The following is a 21,509-nucleotide window of genomic DNA, read 5'->3' as shown; positions in this document are numbered from 1 at the left end:
ACTATATCATGGAAGAAAGCTTCGTCAGCAATCTATGAGGCTAAAGATTTATGCTGCATCATCTCATATTCAATTCACTAGTCACGAAGACCGAGTAGGACTGACAAGTGCTGCTGCTGCTAGTAATTCCAGGAACACAAGAAGAAAGAGCTTCTTCGATCTCGGCTATGTTTTTGGCTTTCTCCTGCATTCTTATCTGCTGTTAGATCTGTTCCATAGATTTCTGCAATTTCTATCTTGAGGCTCATTTATGATCACCTTTGTTTTTTAAAGTATTGCCACTGTTTGAAAGAATGATGCTCGTGTGTAGTTTTAAGGACCATGAATAACATGCGAGTAGACTTACTCACGTACGTGCACCTGATCAACAGGCATTTTCAATAACTGCAAGTGAACGAACTATGCACTAGCAAATAACAATGATGAACTGAAATCTTTGGTCATTGGGGTTGGCTTCCAAATGAAGAATATTGAAGTACTGCTTTATGGTAAACTTTACATAAGTAATAAAAGGACTTTGATATGATGAATATTGATCAGATAAAAATTTAATACATATTTCATCGACCTAAGTGTGAAGCTCATTTCATTGGTAGTGAAACCTCCTTCGCTATTAGTTGTTGTTGTTGTAGGTTGATTAAGCGGGTTGAGGAACTGGTCCTCGCTTGCCAACATTGTCATCACTTCTGTCATTGTTGGCCTATCTTCACTGTTATCTTGGATACATAAAAGACTTATTTGGATACAACGTAGAACTTCTTCCGTTGTATATGATTCATTTAGTGTATCATCAAGAATCTCTAAAGACCTTCCTTCTTTCCAAAGTTTATATGCCTGGATAATTGTAGGAAACATATTTTAAATTATAGATAGTATCTCGTAGAGATAGAAGAATTTTGAAATTAATATTTACATGTCCTAACAGATTTAAACTTGTATCAGTTTGGCTGAATATTCTATTCTTCCTTCCACTTATGATTTCTAATACTATCACACCAAAGCTAAACACATCTGACTTGAATGAGAAAAGTCCATATGATATGTACTCAGGTGCCATGTAACCACTATAATTAAGAGTTTGAACTTTAGAAAAAATAGAACATGGTGAGAAAAAAATAGGTAACTTAATATTTATTTCACCTCGCTTCCTTCTTTTAATCAAATCAAGTAAACCCAATATAAAGTACTCACAATGTTCCAACTGGCCTAGTTGTTGCATCCTCAAGAGCATTGTCTCCTTCAAATATCCTTGCAATGCCAAAATCTGAAATCTTTGGATTCATATCCTTGTCAAGGAGAATATTACTTGGCTTAAGATCACGATGAATGACTCTTAATCTGGAGTCTTGATGTAAGTATAGAAGTCCTCGAGCGATCCCAATTATAATATTGAAGCGTTTTTGCCAATTTAATAATGAACTTTTAGTTTTATCTGGTGATTCAATTTATAAGGATTAGATAAAATGTTTTGTGATAAATTTGTAAGCATTTATTAAGGTCAACTATACTGACCATAAATGAATGCATCAAGGCTTTTATTTTCCATGTATTCAAGTATGAGAAGTCGCTCATCTCCTTCAATGCAACAGCCTAGAAGACGAACAAGGTTTCTATGTTGTAACTTGGCTATCAATGAGAGTTCATTCTGGAACTCATCGGGGCCTTGGGAGGAGTATCTTGATAATTTTTTGACAGCAATCTTCTGTTCATCTTCCAATTGACCCTGTTAGAATGTATCATTTTCTTCAATTTTTCAGGTATGAAACGCTAGATCTTTATTTTTCTAATACCGAGAGTCTTCTTACCTTATAAACAATGCCAAATCCCCCTTCTCCAAGTTTGTTTCCTTCAGAGAAATCATTTGTTGCAGCTTTTATAGTACGCAGATCATATGAAGGAAGTACATCCAATGTGCTGATAGAATCTGGCACAAGGATCACACTATGAATTACTAAAAAATCTTCTACCATAATTTTTTTTCCTTAGAAATTACTAAATAAATTTGAGTTAATCCTTTTTACATCCGAAATAACTTTGAAAAACTAATAGTATTACCTTTCTGCACCCTTGGAAACTGCAATTGCAATCTGCTGGTTGATGCTCTGTTTCTCCTCCACCGAACGAGTACGCCTGCACAAAACAGCAGAAGAATTCCCAGCAACACCGGAATGACTACTATCGCCCAAACGAGCTCCTTCCAATTTGACGTCGATGATTCTGCAGGAAAAGGAAAAAAAAAAAGAGGAAATTAGATGATTGTATATAATGTTACTTTGATCATCCAATTTCATTCACGCATAACTCGACTACCTGGAAGCCGAATGTACAAATCGTCTCCTCCGTCAGTAAAACTCCTGAGATCCAACAATTCGCCGCGCCAAGTTATGCAGCCATAAGGCCCATTGATCACCAAATACGCAATGCAGGAGCAATCATTCAAGCACAATTTCTTGCACGCATTCAGACTAATGTTGCCTCCTGAGGTTGCGTTCACGGTGTCGGGCACCTTAACGTTCGGCTCCTTCGAAAACTGGTTTGACGAGCAAAGCAAGGGCTCCTTCCTCGTGCATCCGACGATGCTTTTGTTCTCTACAAAACCTTCCAAGCAACGACAGGAGGTTGAGTAGTAACCCTTGGTGCAAACGCTGTTGCGGCCACAATGGTTGTAGTAATCGCAGTCATCGCTCGGAAACGACAAGAAAACTCTCCACTCTCCCTTAACAAAACTCCAACTCTGGTAGGTTACGTTGGCGTCCACTACCAACCGGTTTAGCTGGGGCGATCGAGTCTGATATTCATTGATGTAGTAGGTCTCATTCTGGTTGGACACGTATGTGAAGTTTACGTCCCTCACCAAAATGTTGTTCCCCATTTGTGGAAGGCCGGAGAACCATTGCCCGTTCCATGGCCCAGTGCGGAAGAGTTTGAGGGATCCATTCACACTCACCGTATAAAAATCCGGAACTTTATATGTCTCAATTTTGGCAACGTACTTCCCCGGAGAAGGGTCCGTGGCACTCGTCCATGGCATGAGCTGCCACGAAGTGTTGGTCCTGATGTCGAATCCCAGTTTCATACCAGGGAGAAGAGTGTCACACCCATGGTCGAAACTCTGCCATAGAGTTCTGCTAGAGTTGCCGGCAGTGAGCACGAGGTTTCCTAAGTCTAAAAGCTGCAAGAGTGCAGAATTGAGTTCTGCCGATGTTCCTGTGGACCAAACCTCTGTTCCTTTCTCAAATAAGATTAGATTTCCGTCTGAAGTCAAGTTCAAGGATGCCATGGATGTGTTGACAGACCTGTTCCTATTGGCGACCCATACTACTACTTTGCTTTCTCTTGGTGGGAGATTGTAGTACCAAATTCCTATGTATGAAGTCGCAGAATCGTTAACTGGACTGAAGAAACCGAGTTGGAACGCGCTCCCCGACGAGATCAATGTCTGGCCATCGATAAGTGAGCTATTCCCCATCATTATGTCTCCTGCACAAAATCGATATAAACGTGTGACTTATGCTACAAATGGATATCAAATTGTGCTATAATTCCTCCTATTAAACAGACGATCTATCAGATTTCCAAATCGGTGAAGTACATTTCTTTCACTAGGCAAAAAAGATCGTGTTAACGAGGCCTAATAACTCTACGGCTCAGTTGCCATGTGTCTCCTAATGAGCTTGAAATATTTATTCATTATATTGGTTTTGAAATGAAGGATATTAAAGCATTGCTTTATGGTAAACTTTCTATAGATCCTGAAGCTTTCACGATGCCAAATAAATAAATAAATAAACAGATAAAAAATGGTCAAAAATCTTACGGTTTTATAATTTAATTTAATTCTGGACTAAAATTTCTTTTTTAAACATACTAGACGAAGAGGATTGGCCAAGTAGAAAGGATGTCGCTGCTAGTACTATTTCCAGGAATAGAAGAAAGAACTGCATCCGCGCCATGGAAGTTTAAGGATTTGCGTTGCGCTTGCGCCTGCTGCAATTTATTGTTGTGTTCTTTGCGCCGAGTTGCTGCAAGCTAAGTTATAACAATTAACAACTGATTTGTTGTTGTTTACATCAAAGGAGCCTGTGTAATTAATTTAGGAGAGCTGCTCCCCATCTGACAGCACTACCTCCCCATCTCTCTCTCTCTCTCTCTCTCATACGATGCTTCGACCCTCTTCTTTTTATTTTTTTAATTTTATTTATTTTTCATTTAGTTTTATTTTTTTAATTAATTTTATTTACAAATAGCTCTCATATTTATATATTTTTAATTTTATTTAATTTTTATTTAGTTTCATTTTTTAATTAATTTAATTAATTATTTTTTAATCAATACTTTATTTTTACAATTTTATATAAATTTTATTTAGTTTTATTTTTTAATAAATTTTGTTTATTATTTTTTACCAATACTTTATTTTTTAATTTTATATAAATTTTATTTAGATTTATTTTTTAATTAATTTTATTTATTTTTTTTTTCATAATACTTGTATTTTTTCAATTTATTATTTTTTTAAATTTTATTTTTTATTGATTTTATTTTTTGTTAATAAATTTTTTAATAAATTTTTTTATCAGTTTTATTTTTTTTAATAATTTTTTTATATGTTTATAATCTTTTGTTTATTTTTAGTTATAAATTTTAGAAGTTATTATTTATAAAAATTTTAAAAAGTATAAAAATATGAATCAAAATAAAAATTATATATTTAAAACTAACAAAAATACTAACAATTAATAGTGAACACATTCATAACTTAGGAATAAACATTTTTTTTTCAAATAAAGAGTACATGTAATAATACAAAAAAACACGGAAATATATAAAATTAGATATTTTAATCAATATTGTCTCCAAATTCTGCTTCCGATGCATTTGGTGGTGGTGTACTTATTGCTTCGTACTACAAATGAACATGTGTCCTATAACGAGTGACCCATCCTTTAGCTTCATACGATGAATGTTGCCACTACCACGTTGGAATGAGTGGTATAGGGTAATGAGGATGTAAGAAAACTTGTACGAAGTGATTGCCAACATGAGCAATAGTTATTTCTCGGTGTTCATGGTTTGGAACTGGAGGAGTTCTTAATAGCAAGTGAGTAAAATAACTCATAACATTCTCACTAAATGTATGCAGTACAAGATTATACCTTGATGCGATGATAATTCCCAAAGGCATAGAGTCCATCCAATATATTTTTGGCGCTCACGGCTCGAACCAATTCAATGAGAATAATAGATTGGTTATCAAATTTCGATCTAGATAGAGTTGAACATATAGATCTTTATTTTGTTGAATCTCTTCTATAAACTCGAATCGTACTTGAAACCAACCTTCTTCACCATACCCAATTAGTGCAGCTATTGCCCTGAATCCACAATGACCATCAGGTTGAACATCAACAGTGTGAGAAATATAATGCTACAGAGGCACAAGAAATTTCTCAATATAAGTATCATGGATGGGGTGTAACTAGAGAGTGATCATGGGTCATTTGAGTATTGCGAACCTTCGACCCCCTTCCACGTCTTCCTCTCCCTCGAGATGTTGCATTTAGTTGAGAGACTCTAGATCCAGAAGTGGATATATCTGCAAAAGAAGGTATGCGACATCCACTTTGCTCATCTCTACCCATAGGTCGACCTCTATGTTTTGTGCTATATAAAGGGGATCGAACTGTACTTTGAGATGAATCTATCATATCGAAAAACTTATCTATCATATGCTCTCGCATATGTGGATTTATCCCATCTAATATCTCAACAACATGGGATGTCCTGTTAGGTTATGCTCCCTCGTCATTAAACTGACATACGTGCATCGACAATCTCCTCCAATGAGCGTTGATACTCTGAAACGGAATTGGAATGGAAAAGTAACGGTAATGTACAAGATCATGCTTGCATGGCAATCCACACACAATTTTGATAGAATAGTTGCATCTACCGACTAGCTGGTGAGATGCTTCCTTAATGCATTTAGCGGACCAGAAATTAACTCCATTGTCTCTAATGAAATCCGACAACTTATTTGACTAAAAATGTCATCATGTAAATGTTGATGGCGTAGAATGTTGAGAGATCTCTCGAACGACTTCTTAATATCCCCGAACTGAATTCTCAACATCTTATGTATTTTTTCAAAAGATGTCTATAGGGATGACATGATATCTTTCAAATATAACTTTAGTCTTGCATATGCCGACTCTGCCCTGTAATAAAAAAAAATGCATTGTGTTTTAATACTAAAAAGAATTGAAATAGTACAATAATGAACAAAATTTAAATAATAAAGTTATAAAGTGATTATACCTTTGATTTGAATTGCTCCCAAGGTGCATACATACATCAACCCATGCTGAAACAAATCGCTCTTTGTAAGGGTGTAACCATGTATCCCAAAGGTAATTTAGAACACCCTCGAATCGTTGATACTCCTTGCGCATGACATCCCACTTCTGCTGGTAATACCATTGTGTCGATGAATTAATGAGTGAGCACCATGATGCATAAAAATGTTGTCACTCCAGACCAAACATAGGGGTGCATTTCTTCATTACATACTGGTTTATATGCCAAATACAAAGGATATAAAATACCGAAAAATGGTGAATAACCATAAGGGAATTATCTAAAATTTTTAGAAATTTTTTGGAAATTTTTTGGAGCTCGTATGACGAGTTTACGGGGATAAATATTAGGCCTCGGGAAATCCTGTTTAGGCTACCCCATTTAAGCGAGGAAATATTTGATATTTTCTCTTTATTTTCCTTTTTTTTTTCTTATTTTTCTTCTCCCCCGCCGCGATGCCGAACCCGTGCCCTAACCTCCTAGCGCCGAGCGGTTTCTTCCTCCCCTCGTGATTTAAGTCGTGGCCGAGCGATCTGTGCATCTCCTTCTTCCTCTTCTCCCACCCGATCTCTGCCCTAGCCTCTCCACCGCCACACGCCGCCCGCCCCTCTTCGATCTCTTCTGTGCTGCCACCGACCACCCCAGCTGACGCCGACTTCACTGCCCGGCGCCAACTCCGATCGCCCCTCTACCCTAGGACCTCCGCCGCCGTCGAACGGAGCAACGCCGACCCTTTCCCCTCTCTTCTCCTTCCCTCCCGAGCTGCAAACCCGACGCCACTTCCGCCTCCCTTCTTCCACTCGACGCCGACTGCCGACCTTCCTCCCGTGCCTTAGCTCTGAGCCAGCAAGGTGAATTGGTTGTACTTGGAACGCTTGGTTGAAGTCTTGATTTTTCCCTTCTGATTTGGTCCAGTAGGTGTAGGGTTTTGGTGGATCTAGATTGTGGGATTTTCTTGGTCACCGGCAGTTGCTCTTTTCAGGCAGCAACCATCTCTTGGTAGAGGATTAGTGATCATGGCTGTGAGGAAAGGATTCCAGCAGGGTAGTCTTGTGTTGTGGGTTGTTCTTGGGTCCATCAGCCACCTTCCAGTGATGAACAACCCTAACGTTACAACCACTTTCATTCAATAGCTTCTTATTTTAAAACAGGGCTGTGATTTGAGGTAAGACATAAGGATTTAGAATATTTTGTAGGTGGTTACTAGTTATGTTAGCAAGGAGTGTTAATTTTGGTAGGGTGAATGATCATGTTGATTAGGGTTTTCCCTAATTAGGTTTGAGCATTTTATTTAGCTACTTAATTCATTTGAATTTAGTTAAATAAAGCACTACATGTACGATTTATCGCAGGACTTTGATTGGGGACGAGCTTTTTGACATAGAGGTTGTTTGGCTCGATCTACGTATAAAGGCGGGTACTTTGACTTATCTTTTGAGATATGTCATTTGATATGTATAGTAATTTTTAACAAGTAGTAATAATTATGTTCCTTATCTGCATCAGTTTGTCACTACCGAATACTTGTTACATGCTTATTTTTGCTTACTTGTTATGCATTCCATGTTAGTACCCACATGATTTTATATGCTTATAGAGGTAGTGACATAACCATGCCTTATTATGTTCAGGACCTAGGTTTTTATACCTTATCTTCCCTGTGTACCTAGACCATTGATTGGATATATTTGTCCTATGGTACACATTATGTAGAGATGGGCAGGATCAGGATATTTCCATGCTTAGTGTCATGCATCATCTGCATGATTGCATGCAAAGTGATTGGTAGCTCCATTATTGTTGAGCTCATCGCCAGTTACAAGGATTTACACACACTACCACTCATGGGTTAGTGGTTTTTATTCAGGCAGGGTGTATTGCAGCAGGTGCTCGATCAGTGCTCCGTTGGTCCACTCATGGGTAGCGTGACGCAGCGTGATAGCACGTCAGGGATCCCTCCTCTGGACTATCTCAGGGAGATGAGAGCATTGAGCTCCCCCACTTATGATTTCAGGTAGGAGGATATGTGTACTCCGACAACATCTCGTCCACTCGGTCACTCATCAGGAGCAGTGATAGCAGAGTGCACGGTTGTCACAACCCTACCCACTCGCTCTCACCATCGTGTGTGAGACGGCTGACTGGCAGTAGGGGTGACCAGGACATGTCATTGGCATCATACGCATTGATGCATTTATTGCTTGTGTTTGCTGTATTTATTTGCTACATATTGGATGGATGCATATGTTTGACATGCATACAGGATTTCGATACCTCTCGGTTTATTATCCATACACCAGGTCCTGGTTAGTATAGTTGTTCTCCTATTTATTTCAGTTGCATTTATTCTTCTTATATCAGGAGACTGTATGCATGATTAGTACTATTTGTTATATTTCTTACTATGCATGTCAGTAGTTACCCTCTGAGGAGTTGACTCACCCCGTTGATATACTATTTTCAGGTTGAGGCTGTCTGGATGATTTCCAGTCGTTAGTCCCCCTCTAGATTGCGAGGATTTTCATATGGACCTTTTTATTGTTCTTTTCTTACTATATAGTTGTCTATGTATTGGACTTATGTTGGTTTTGCTTTATGGATATTGTATTATCTTTATTGTCGATGAGTTTTATTGGATATGTTTTACTACATGCCTGCATGGACGACAGAAGAGGTCAGTTGATTTTATTGCGTCGTGATTTGAGTTTTATGGGTGTAGTTGAGTAGGATATAAGTTTTGACCTTTATGAGTGTAGTTGAGTAGGATTGAAGTTTTGAGCTTTATGGGTATAGTTGAGTAGGATATTTGAAAGAATTTTTCTTATCGTTGCATTAGTTTAGTTTTTCTATGAAACTGCGTGGGTGTTTGACTTATTTTTTATTATTATTGTTCCGGCCGTGTTGCCCGAGGTATCTGGATCGATGTACTAAGTTTCAGATTGTCACCCGTACAGGGGAGATGTTGCCGAAATTTCTTCTGGAAAGGACTCCCCCGGGGCCTAACATTTTAATTGGTATCAGAGTCAAGTTTCGGATGCTTGGTTTTCGTATTTTGGTTTTTTATGTTAATCTGATACCAATTTATTTGGTATCAGAGCCAGGTTTGCGAGTCAAACTGGGCATTTTCAGATTTGTACAGATTTTCATTATGTTCGTGTTTTGGAATTCTATTTTGGATTTTATATGGATTTCTGTTGATTTTCTAGTACAGAATTTCGAGGTTACATATGGGGGCTGGACAGCGACGGAACATCTCCAGACAGCAAATAGGTATAAAGGTAATTTTATAATTTTATACTTGTAGTGATATATGTGATATAACTTAACAGATATGAGGAGATCAACACGAGTAGCTACGAGACGTGGTGTTGGACGACCACGTAAGAGGACTTTGGAATCTTTGGCAACGAACTCGCCAGAGATCCCTATTGGGTTTGAGCCAGTCGGTCAGGGATAGACTCAAGATACTGTGGGTGCGTCGGGCTCTCAGACCCCGATGACTCCTTTAGAGGTACCTACCTCGGCTGCACCCGCTGTACCCACACCTACCATATTTACGGTACCACTAGGGGTACCACCGGTATACACGGTACCTCCACTAGCAAAGCCTGCGGCGTACCCGGCACCACCTCCACCAGCAAAGCCACAGTGTACCCAGCACCAGCGGTACCGGTTGCTCTATTTCCGGTACCACCACCTACCGTACCTCCAGCCGCGGCCACCCATATCGACCCTGCAGTACCACCAGCGATATATGTCCCAGTTTATGCAGCAACACCGGGAGTACCTCGCTTGGTCTATTCAGCGGTACTACCTGTAGCACCAGGTCTAGGGATTTCGCCAGTTCTCGCTACGATCCCTATCCACCTCACAGATATTGTCGCAGCACGAGACCAGATCCCAATATTGGCAGAGTCGATGAAGAGTCGATTCACACTCTTCCGAGGAGAGACTGATCCAAGTGTGGCCCAATCCTGGATAAAGACCATGAAGAGGACCTTCTTCTACATGACTTGCTTCGAGTGGGAGAAAGCAGAGCTGGTTGCTTTCCATCTATGGGATGAGGCCGACACCTGGTGGGTTTCGCAGCGTTCCATCATAGGCGAGCAGAACATCACCTGAGCCAGATTCAGAGAGACTTTTGAGAGCTGCTACTTCCCACGGGCATATTAGATGACTCGCCGTCAGAATTTTCTGAGTCTGCGACAGAACAACCGCTTGGTGATAGAGTACAATGTCGAGTTTAATCGGTTGGCCAGATTTTGTCCAGAACTAGTTGCTGAGGACATTTCCCGTATGCAGCAGTTTATTTAGGGACTAGATGGACATCTACAAATAAAGCTTGCCGGTTTTGGGAACTCGTCTTACATAGAGACACTGAACAGAACCCTGATGATAGAGTCAGCTCACTAGAGAGCGTATGCGGACAAGAAAAGGAAGCAGACTGATTGGACATTAGGATAGATCCAGCCGACACAGGCTACACAGCAGCAGAGTGGTCGCAGTCGGCCAGGTCAGGGTACTTCTAGGGCATCTGGTCGACCTCAGAAGTAAGGACAATCTTCCTCAGGACGTTTCCGGTCTTCTCAGCAGAACCGGAAACAATCTGCTAGCGACATTCACTGTTTCTGATGTGGGTCCAGAGACCACATCACCTCAGTTTGCTCTCTGGGGCAGTCAGTTTGCTATTATTGCAAACTGTCTGGGCACCAGAGTCGAGATTGTCTGTTGAAGGCTCAGCATATTGCCTCCGGAGTTACTGCTCATGGAGGACAGCACAGTCAGTCAGGGACTCGGCGAGGAGGGCAGAGAGCTCAATCTTCGCGTCATCAGCAGATGTCTGCCCCCCTTGCAGCAGTTGCATATGACATGCATTGACAGGAGCACTCTAGCACCTTTATGGTACCACAGAGTTCAGTTGTGGGACCTCAGTATCAGCTGCAGCCACAACCACTGGTCCAGTACCAGTCACAACCCCATCCACTAGTCTAGTACTAGTCACAACCCCAGCAGTCGGTCCAGTATCAGTCGCAGCCTACATATCCGTCTCTGGCTCAGTACCCGACACCGTCACAGTGGCAGCCTCAGACTCAGGCGCCACAACCTTTGGCAGCACTACCACCTCCACCACCGCCAGAGACCAAACATATTCACGTGGTTACCAGAGAGGATGCACAGCGGGCTGACGGATCTATTTTCTACAGTATAGTTTTACTTTATGCATTATCGGCTGATATGCTGATAGATACTGGTAGCTCGCATTCTTTTATTTCCCGTGCTTTCATGAGGGATATAGGTAGACTACCTACTCATAGACCGTAGCGACTGACCGTCTCCCTACCGTCCGGTGATACATTGGATGTCACTCAGGAGGTTAGAGGTTGCCCGTTAGATTTTGGCAACATGATACTCATGGTTGATTTATTAGTGCTGGAAATGGTCGAGTTCGATATTATCCTTGGCATGGATTGACTATCTGCATATCATGTCACGATTGATTGCCAGATGAGGGTGGTCACATTCCGGCCTCCAAACCAACCCTCGTGGGATTTCACTGGCATCAGAAATGAGGGCATATCGATCATTTCAACGATTCAGGCTTAGAAGCTGCTGTCACAAGGCTGTCAGGGATTTCTTTTGTCTTTGATTAATACTGACGACGGCAGTAGTTCCCAGCTCTCAGACGTTCTAGTAGTTCGAGAGTATCTGGATGTATTTCCAGAGGAGCTACTAAGTTTGCCTCCCAGAAGGCAAGTGGAGTTTGCTATTGAGTTGATTTCGGGAACTATGCCAACATCAAAAGCTCCTTACCGTATGACACCAAAAGAGTTGAATGAACTGAAGGTTAAACTCCAGGAGCTTTTAGACAGGGGATTTATATGCCCTAGTGCTTCTCTATGGGGTTCTCCGGTATTATTTGTTAAGAAAAAGGATAGTACTCTGAGGTTGTGCATAGATTATAGACAGTTGAATGCCGTGACCGTCAGAAATAAGTTCCCCTTGCCTCGGATCAAGGATTTATTTGATTAGCTCAGAGATACATCACTATATTCTAAGATTGATCTGCGATCTAGATATCATCAGCTAAGAGTTAAAGAATCTGATATTCAGAAGACAACATTCCATACCAGATACGACCATTATAAGTTTTTTGGTAATGCCATTTGGGCTTACCAATGCTCCAGCAGTATTTATGGATTTGATGAACCACGTATTCCTGGAGTATCTTGATCAGTTTGTTATCATTTTTATCGATGACATATTGGTCTACTCGTGTTCCGAGGAGGAGCATGCACAGCATCTTCGCACAGTCCTGGAGACTCTTTGACGACATGTATGCGAAGTTCAGCAAGTGTGCCTTCTGGCTATCTTCAATCGGTTTTCTGGGTCACATGGTTTCTAGACGAGGTATTTCAGTAGACACTCAGAAGATCGAGGCCATCACCAGTTGGGAGCAGTTGAAATCAGTACAGGAGATCCGTAGTTTTCTAGGACTAGCTAGATATTACAGACGGTTCGTCGAGGGTTTCTCCCGGATTACTATGCCGCTGACACGCCTGACCAGGAAAGGCATGAAGTTCACTTGGACAGAAGATTGTGAGACCAGCTTCCAGGAGTTGAAGCGGAGATTAGTGTCGGCTCCGATTTTGGTTTTACCCTCCGGAGAGGACGGATTCGTGCTCTACACCGACGCATCTCTTCAGGGTTTGGGCACTGTCCTGATGTAGCACAGCAGGGTAGTCTCCTATGTTTCTCGTCAGTTGAAGGAGCATGAGAAGAACTACCCAGTACATGATCTGGAGCTAGCCGCCATCATCTTTGCTTTGAAGATTTGGCAGCATTATCTGTATGACATTACCTTTGAGATTCTTATGGATCATAAGAGTCTCAAATATATTTTCACTCAGAAGGAGCTTAATCTCCGATAGAGGAGATGGATGGAGTTCCTGAAGGATTACGATTGTACCATTAGCTATCACCCGGGGAAAGCTAATGTGGTTGTCGATGCACTTAGCAGGAAGTCCAGAGGGACTTTGGTTTGCCACCGGGCTTTTGTCACAGACTTGATTCAGGTTTTCTCTGAGTTAGGCCTTGAGGAGCAGGGACAGACAGAGCAGGATATTTAGGGATGTCTATTCAGGTGGGTCGGGTTGGGTTGAGTTTTTTTTTTTTTTAACCCAACTCGAACCCGACCCGAACCCGAGTTCAACCCAAAACACCTCAACCCGAACCCGAACCCGACCAACCCGATCAACCCGAACCCGACCCATATAACCCGAAAATCTTATTCAAAATAACTTTTTTGGGCTATTTTCCCTATAATTCTTATTTTTTATCTCAATACTTCATCATTATCATACAAACATGATATTAATATACATAAAAATATCTAAATTTTTAAAATAAAATTTGATTTAACCCCAAAAAACCCACAAAACTCTATATTTAAGTCAACCCGGGTCAACCCGAACCCAACCCGAAACTTTTTTACTCTCCAACCCTCCAACCCGAACCCGACCCGAACCCGAAAATGCCCAACCCGAACCTGATTATTTTCGGGTCGACTCGGGTTGGGTCGTCGGGTCGGGTTCATTTTTGACACGCCTAAGGGTATTCTTGTTACCATGGTTGCTCAGTTGTTGATCAAGATGAGGATCCGAGAGGCCCAAGCCGGTGATCAACATTTTCAATTCATTGGCAGTTAGATAGCTTCCGGGCAGCAGACCGAGTTCACCCGAGATGAGGAGGGTATTATATATTTTTTAGACAGATTATGTGTATCTCAGTCTCACCCAGTCTTACAAGAGCTACTTCAGGAGGCTCATCGCTCTCGATTTGCGATCCATCTAGGTGGGACCCGCATGTATCGAGATTTGAGGAGTTCATACTGGTGGAACAGTATGAAGAAAGACATCGCGGAATTCATAGCTAGATGTCTTGTCTGTCAGCAGGTGAAGGATGAGCACCAGAGACCTGCCGGATTACTTCAATGGATTCCTATTCCTGAGTGGAAATGAGAACACATTACCATGGACTTTGTGGTGGGTTTGCCTAGGACACGACGAGACCATGACGCTATTTGGGTAATCATTGATCGATTAACCAAATCGGCGGACTTCTTAGCGATCCGGAAGATTGATTCCCTGGATCGATTGGTAGATCTTTATTGCCGAGAGATCATCAGATTACATGGTGTTCCTTTGAGTATTATTTTGGATAGATATCCTCAGTTCACATCCCGATTTTGGTAGAGTCTGCAGCAGGCCTTGGGTACTCTGGTCTGTTTCAATACAACTTTCCATCCGTAGATAGATTGATAGTCAGAGTGGACCATTCAGACTCTAGAGGACTTGCTGAGGTCTTGTGTATTGGATTTTGGAGGCAGTTGGGAGGACCATTTTCCATTGGTAGAATTTGCATACAACAACAGCTTTCATTCGGCTATCCAGATGGCATCGTTTGAAGCGTTGTATGGTAGGCCTTGTCGGACACCCATCTTCTGGGATAAGGTTGGGGAGGCCCAGTTGTTAGGGCCTCATAGAGCTCAGCAGGAGGCAAAGTTGATCCGTACTATCAGACGGAGGATGTAAGAGGCGCATGACTGCCAGAAGAGTTATGCTGATCGGAGACGGAGACCCCTGGAGTTCTCTACAGGCGACCATGTATTTCTGCGAGTCTCACCCACGAAAGTGGTGAAGAGATTTGACTTCAGAGGTAAGCTAGCTCCGCGCTACATTGGACCTTTCCAGATCTTGGAGAGGAATGAAGCGGTAGCTTATCGTTTGGCACTCCCACTGTCCCTGGCAGGCGTTCACGACGTATTCCACGTATCTATGCTGAGGAGATACATATCTGACCCAACACATGTGCTGACAGATATCTCAGTTCCCATTCAGCTTGACACTACCTACGAGGAGGTTCCGGTATGGATTCTGGACCAGAAAGAGCGTCGGCTGCGGAACAAGACTATCCGACTAGTTAAAGTCGGATGGCAGCATCATTCAGACGAGGATGCCACCTGGGAGCTCGAGGATATGATCCGAGCTTGATACCCCCACCTTTTCACTTGAGGTATATGGGTTAATTTACCGTTCAACATTTATATTCTTTATCTGTTGTTAGTACTTGTCGATGGTAGATAACGAAAATTTAGGGACCAAATTTTTTATTAGTGGGGGAGAATGTAAAATATCGAAAAATGAAGAATAACCATAAGGAAATTTTTGAGATTTTTAGAATTTTTTTGAAAATTTTTCGGAGCTCGTATGATGAGTTTACCGGGATAAATATTGGGCCCCAGGAAAGCCTGTTTAGGCTACCCCCATTTAAGCGAGGAAATGTTTGATATTTCCTCTTTATTTTCCTTTTCTTTTTCTTATTTTTCTTCTCCCCAACCGCAATGCCGAACCCGCGCCCTAACCTCTTGCGCCGAGCGATTTCTTCCTCCCCTCGCGATTTAAGCCGTGGCCGAGTGATCTGTGCACTCCTGTTAGAGTGTATACTGAAAGCCTAAGCTTTTGTAAACATTTATTTTGAATAAAGAATCACATTTGGTCAAATTGTCTACATCTATTTGTAGTTGTTCAATTAATTTATATTGTAGATAACATAGTATGTGGTGTCACATACAGAAGATGATGTTATCAGTACCTTATAAATTATAAACAGTAGCTCACGACCAAAATGGAAAGGAACAAACCATTGGAAGGTCGTAGTGTAATTAGGTATTAGTTTATCTTAACTATATAATTATACTAGTACACTTAGAGTGTATTGAGTAGGACCATCAGAGGTCGTTTTCTTTTATATTGACTTTATAAAGGAACAAAGACCTCAGTTATTATGGAAGTGTGTGCTCTTAATCCTAATATAATAATAAGCACATATATTCGATATTTATTTCTTTAATTTATCAATGGGTGAGATTTAGTTTGATGAATCAATAAGCCCGATAAGTTGGGAAATGATATCACTTATAGTGTGTGTTGTTGATTATAGAAGGAAACTGTGTCCTAGTGATCTAGGTTGATAATGTCCCCAAGATGAGCTCATAAAGATTGTCATGTTAAACCCTGCAGGTAGACTTAGTCCGACATGACAATAAGGTTGAGTGGTACTATTCTTGGATTAAGATATTAATTAAATGAGTTGTCAGTAACTCACTTAATTAGTGGACATTCGACATCTTAAACACAGGGAGACTAACACACTCATAATAAGAAGGAGCCCAAAAATATAATTTGGGATTGGTGCGGTAGTTCAATAATAGTTCTCTAGTGGAATGAATTATTATTGATAAAATTAAGTTGTGTGTTCGGGGCGAACACGGGATGCTTAATTTTATCGGGAGACCAAAACCAATTCCTCCTCTCGGTCCCTATCGTAGCCTCTTATTTATAGAGTACTATACCCACCTTCATACCCATGATGTAGGGGCCGGCCAAGCTAGCTTGTGGATCAAGCTAGGGCCGGCCAAGCCTTGGTTCATGGGTGGCCGACCCTAGCTTGAACCCAAGCTTAGGTGGCCGGCCCCCATTAAATTAAAAAGGATTTTAATTTTAAAATTTTCTTATGTGAAAGATATAATTTATTGGAGAGGTTTAAAATTAAAATATCTCTTTTAAAAGGATCTACAAAAGATTAAAGAAAGAGATTAGATCTCTTTCCTTATTTGTAGATTGGAAAGATATTTTATTTTTCTTCTTTGTAAATTATTCACATGTTGAAAAATTAAAATTATAGAAATTTCTTTTTATCAACCATGAAGGGATTTTATAGGGAAATTTTATTTTTTAAAATTTTCGAAGACAAATAAAGAATTTTAATTGTTGATTGAAATTGTCTTGTTTGCTCTTAATGATGTGGCCGACCATGACATAAAGGATTAGGAAATTTTGTTTAATTTTTCTTAATCAATTCATGTCAAGGAAAGTTAAGGAAATTTTATTGTAATTAAATTTCCTTATTTGCCAAAGCTAAGGATTATAAAAGAGGGGATTTTGGGAGCCTTCAAGGTGAACAACCTCTATTATTTTTCTCCCTCTTTTCTTCCTTGGTGTGGCCGACCATCCCCTTTCTCTTCTCTCCATCCTTTGTGGCCGAACCTCACATCTTCCTTGGAGATCAAGTGGTGGCCGGATTCTAGCTTGGAGAAGAAGGAGAGAAAGCTTTCATCCCTTGGAGCTTGGTTGGTGGTTTCTCTTCTTCCTTGGAGGTGCACTTCGTTTGGCCGAATCTTGCAAGGAGGAGAAGAAGGTGCTTTGGTGGTTTCTCATCTCGGAAGATCGTTGCCCACACAACGTCCGAGGTTAGAAGAGGAATACAGTAGAAGATCTAGAGGTTTTTGCTTGCAAAAGAAAAGGTATACTAGTATTTATTTCCGCATCATACTAGTTTCATCTTCATGTAAAAATACCAAATACAAGAGGCATGCGATTCTAGTATTTCGAATTTATTTTTGATGTTGTGTTCTTTTGTTTTTTCTTTTCCTTGTGATTTTATTGTTCTTTTTGGTTAACCTAAAGTTATTTAAGGAAATTAAATATTAACTTTCCTTAAAAGGCTTTGCCTAGGCGGTGGTGGTTGTTCCCATATCCAAGAAGGCCATGTGCCTCGCCATGCAGTCCTGTAAGCCAATTCTGGAAATTAATATTTAATGGAATTAATAACATAGGTGATTTGGATCGAACGTTTTAAGTTCCGCAGGAGATCCAAGTCTAAACCTAAAAGAACAAATAGATTAAACTTTGGATCAAACGTGTTAAGTTCCGCAGGCGATCCAAGTTTAATTTAAAAGAACACATGGTAGCTAGGAAAAGGTTCAGACCTTTGTACAAAATTTTTGTACAATTGAACCATTAGGTTTTTCGAGTAGCAACCAACATCTCCTTCTTCCTCTTCTCCCACCCGATCTCTGCCCTAGCCTCTCCACCGTCGCACGCCTCCGCCCTCTTTGATCTCTTCTGTGCTGCCACCGACCACCCCAACCGACGCCGACTTCACTGCCCGATGCCAACTCCAATCACCCGTTTGCCCTAGGACCTCCACCGCCGTCGAACGGAGCAACGCTGACCCTTTCCCCTCTCTTCTCCTTCCCTCGCGAGACGCACACCCGACACTACTGCCGCCTTCCTTCTTCCACTCAACGCTAACCGCCGACCTTCCTCCCATGCCCTAGCTCCAAGCCAGCAAGGTGAGTTGGTTGTACTTGGAACGCTTGGTTGAACTCTTGATTTTTCCCTTTTGATCTAGTCCAACAGGTGTAGGGTTTCGGTGGATCTAGATTGTGGGGTTTTCTTGGTCACCGGCAGTTGCTCTTTCCAGGCAGCAACCATCTCTTGGCAGTGGATCAGTGATCACGACTATGAGGAAAGGATTCCAACAGGATAGTCTTGTGCTGTGGGTTGTTCTTGGGTCCGACAGCCACCTTCTAGCGGCGAACAACCCTAACGTTACAACCACTTTCATTCAATAACTTCTTGTTTTTAAAACAGGGATGTGATTTGAGGTAAGGCATAAGGATTTGGAATATTTTGTAGGTGGTTGCTAGTTATGTTATCAAGAGTGTTAATTTTGGTAGGGTGAATGATCATGTTGATTAGGGTTTTCCCTAATTAGGTTTGAGCATTTTATTTAGCTACTTAATTCATTTGAATTTAGCTAAATAAAGCACTACATGTATGATTTATCGCAGGACTTTAATTGGGGACGAGCTTTTCGACACAGAGGTTGTTTGGCTCGATCTACGTATAAAGGCAGGTACTTTGACTTATCTTTTTAGATATGTCATTTGATATGCATAGTAGTTTTTAACAAGTAGTAATAATTATGTTCCTTATCTACATCGGTTTGTCACTACCGGATACTGTTACATGCTTGTTTTTGCTTACTTGTTATGCATTCCATGTTAGTACCCACCTGATTTTATATGCTTATAGAGGTAGTGACATAACCATGCCTTATTATGTTCAGGACCTAGGTTTTTATACCTTATCTTCCCTGTGTACCTAGACCATTGATTGGATATATTTATCCTATGGTACACATTATGTAGAGATGGATAGAATCAGGATATTTCCATGCTTAGTGTCATGCATTATCTGCATGATTGTATGCTGATCGATTGGTAGCTCCATTATTATTGAGCTCATTGCTAGTTACATAGATCTGCACACACTAACACTCATGGGTTAGTGGTTTTTATTCAGGCAGGGTGTGTTGCAGCAGGTGCTCTATTAGTGCTCCGTTGGTCCACTCATGGGTAGCGTGACGTAGCGTGGTAGCATGTCAGGGATCTCTCATCTGGACTGGCTCAGGGAGATGAGAGCATTGAGCTCCCCCACTTATGATTTGGGGTAGGTGGATAGGTGTACTCCGACAGCATCCCATCCACTCGGTCACTCATCAGGAGCAGTGATGGCAAAGTGTACGGTTGTCATAGCCCTACCCACTCGGTCTCACCATCGTGTGTGAGACTGCTGACTGGCAGTAGGGGTGACCAGGACATGTCATTGACATCATACGCATTGATGCATTTATTGCTTGTGTTTATTGCATTTATTTGCTGCATATTGGGTGGATGCATATGTTTGACATGCATACAAGATTTCGATATCTCTCGGTTTATTATCCATACACCAGATCCTGGTTAGTACAGTTATTCTCCTATTTATTTCAGTTATATTTATTCTTCTTATATCAGGAGACTGTACGCATGATTAGTGCTATTTGTTATATTTCTTACTATGCATGTCAATAGTTACCCGCTGAGGAGTTGACTCACCCCGTTGATATACTATTTTTCAGGTTGAGGTTGTCCGGAGGATTTCCAGTTGCTAGTCCCCCTCCAGATTTCGAGGATTTTCATATGGACCTTTTTATTGTTCTTTTCTTACAATATAGTTATCTATGTATTGGACTTATGCTGGTTTTGCTTTATGGATATTGTATTATCTTTATTGTTGATGAGTTTTATTGGATATGTTTTACTACATGCCTGCCTGGACGGCAGAAGAGGTGAGTTGATTTTATTTTGTCGTGATTTGAGTTTTATGGATGTAGTTGAGTAGAATATAAGTTTTGAGCTTTATGAGTGTAGTTGAGTAGGATATTTGAAAGGATTTTTCTTATCGTTGCATTAGTTTAGGTTACTATTAAACTGCGTTGGTGTTTGACTTATTTTTTATTGTTATTGTTCCGGTCGTGTTGGCCGAGGTATCTGGATTGATGTAGTAAGTTTCAGATTGTCACCCGTACTGGGGAGATACTGTCGATATTTCTTCTGGCAAGAACTCCCCCGGGGCATGACAAAGGATGTGACGTGCATTGGGAAAACATGTTTCAATGGCATTAATAAGCGCCAAATCCCGATCTAAAACTATTAGATCTCGGCGATCGGCTTGAAGGGGGGTTGAATAGCTTGAAAAAATAAAAGCACAATCTTTCTTGACTTTTCAAATAAACACTTGCATAAAATATAAAAGCAGTAAATTAAACCAGAAAGGAAGAGGCAAAGATATTACTTGGTTACAACCGGGGAGGTTGTTAATCCAAGGAAAGTATCGTTCTAACTATCTCCTTCAGACGGAGAAGCCTCCTACAGCAATGAAGCGCACAAAGAAATAAGCTAAACTACAAATAGAGCGCACAAGTGTTGAATGAATAAATTGCTTAGATTGTAGAAAAGCTTCTGGACCAAGGCTGTATTTATAGCCTTGGTCGGGGCGCCCTGATGGGTTCCAGGTGCCCTAGGGGGGGATAAAATTTTATCCCCAATGCACAGATCTCGGTTTGACCGAGATCTGGATATATTTTTGGTCCAGGCTCCTCGGATAGTTCCGGGCGCCCCAGACTGTTCCGGGCGCCTCGGACAGTTCCGGGCGCCTCGGACAGTTCCGGGCGCCTCGGACAGTTCCGGGTGCCTCGGACAGTTCCGAGTGCCCTGGATGGGGAAAGTCAACATCGCTGACTTTTTCAGCTCGGGTCTTCTGCTCCGGCTCCATTCGCTCACTTGGCCGATCTCAGCCATCCGGAATAGGGCTCACCCGAACCCAACTTCCGGTCTTCTCGAGCAGGCTTCCACTCCGGCTTCTCGTCCCTCGGAATTGTCGCGTGCTTCCTTCTCGTCCGCAGTCTTCGTCCCTCGGTCGCAC

The 21,509-nt window shown here is 41.2% G+C and overlaps 1 protein-coding gene across 1 annotated transcript; it reads right to left on the bottom strand.

Moving 5' to 3' along the window:
- Positions 1-461: 461 nt before the first annotated feature.
- LOC122046586 (G-type lectin S-receptor-like serine/threonine-protein kinase At4g27290) lies at positions 462-4,030 on the bottom strand. Its single transcript, XM_042607355.1, has 7 exons — positions 3,869-4,030; positions 2,311-3,480; positions 2,056-2,217; positions 1,806-1,924; positions 1,513-1,723; positions 1,192-1,432; positions 462-834 (listed from the first exon to the last, which is right to left on the bottom strand). The coding sequence occupies exons 1-7, from the start codon at positions 3,951-3,953 to the stop codon at positions 801-803; spliced, it is 2,022 nt and encodes a 673-aa protein (XP_042463289.1). The 5' UTR covers positions 3,954-4,030; the 3' UTR covers positions 462-800.
- Positions 4,031-21,509: the final 17,479 nt, after the last annotated feature.

The sequence above is a fragment of the Zingiber officinale genome, chromosome 2B (genome assembly GCF_018446385.1).
Source record: "Zingiber officinale cultivar Zhangliang chromosome 2B, Zo_v1.1, whole genome shotgun sequence".
NCBI lineage: Eukaryota > Viridiplantae > Streptophyta > Magnoliopsida > Zingiberales > Zingiberaceae > Zingiber > Zingiber officinale.
This window is presented reverse-complemented; position numbering and strand designations above follow the sequence as displayed.

Bases quoted from the DNA above. Each gene is read 5' to 3' on its own strand.
- LOC122046586 (XM_042607355.1), bottom strand. From the start codon at position 3,953: ATGGCGCGGATGCAGTTCTTTCTTCTATTCCTGGAAATAGTACTAGCA. The intron at 3,481-3,868 runs GTATGTTTAAAA...GATTTTGTGCAG, and splicing joins TGGCCAATCCTCTTCGTCTA to GAGACATAATGATGGGGAAT. The intron at 1,724-1,805 runs GTAAGAAGACTC...ACATTCTAACAG, and splicing joins GATTTGGCATTGTTTATAAG to GGTCAATTGGAAGATGAACA.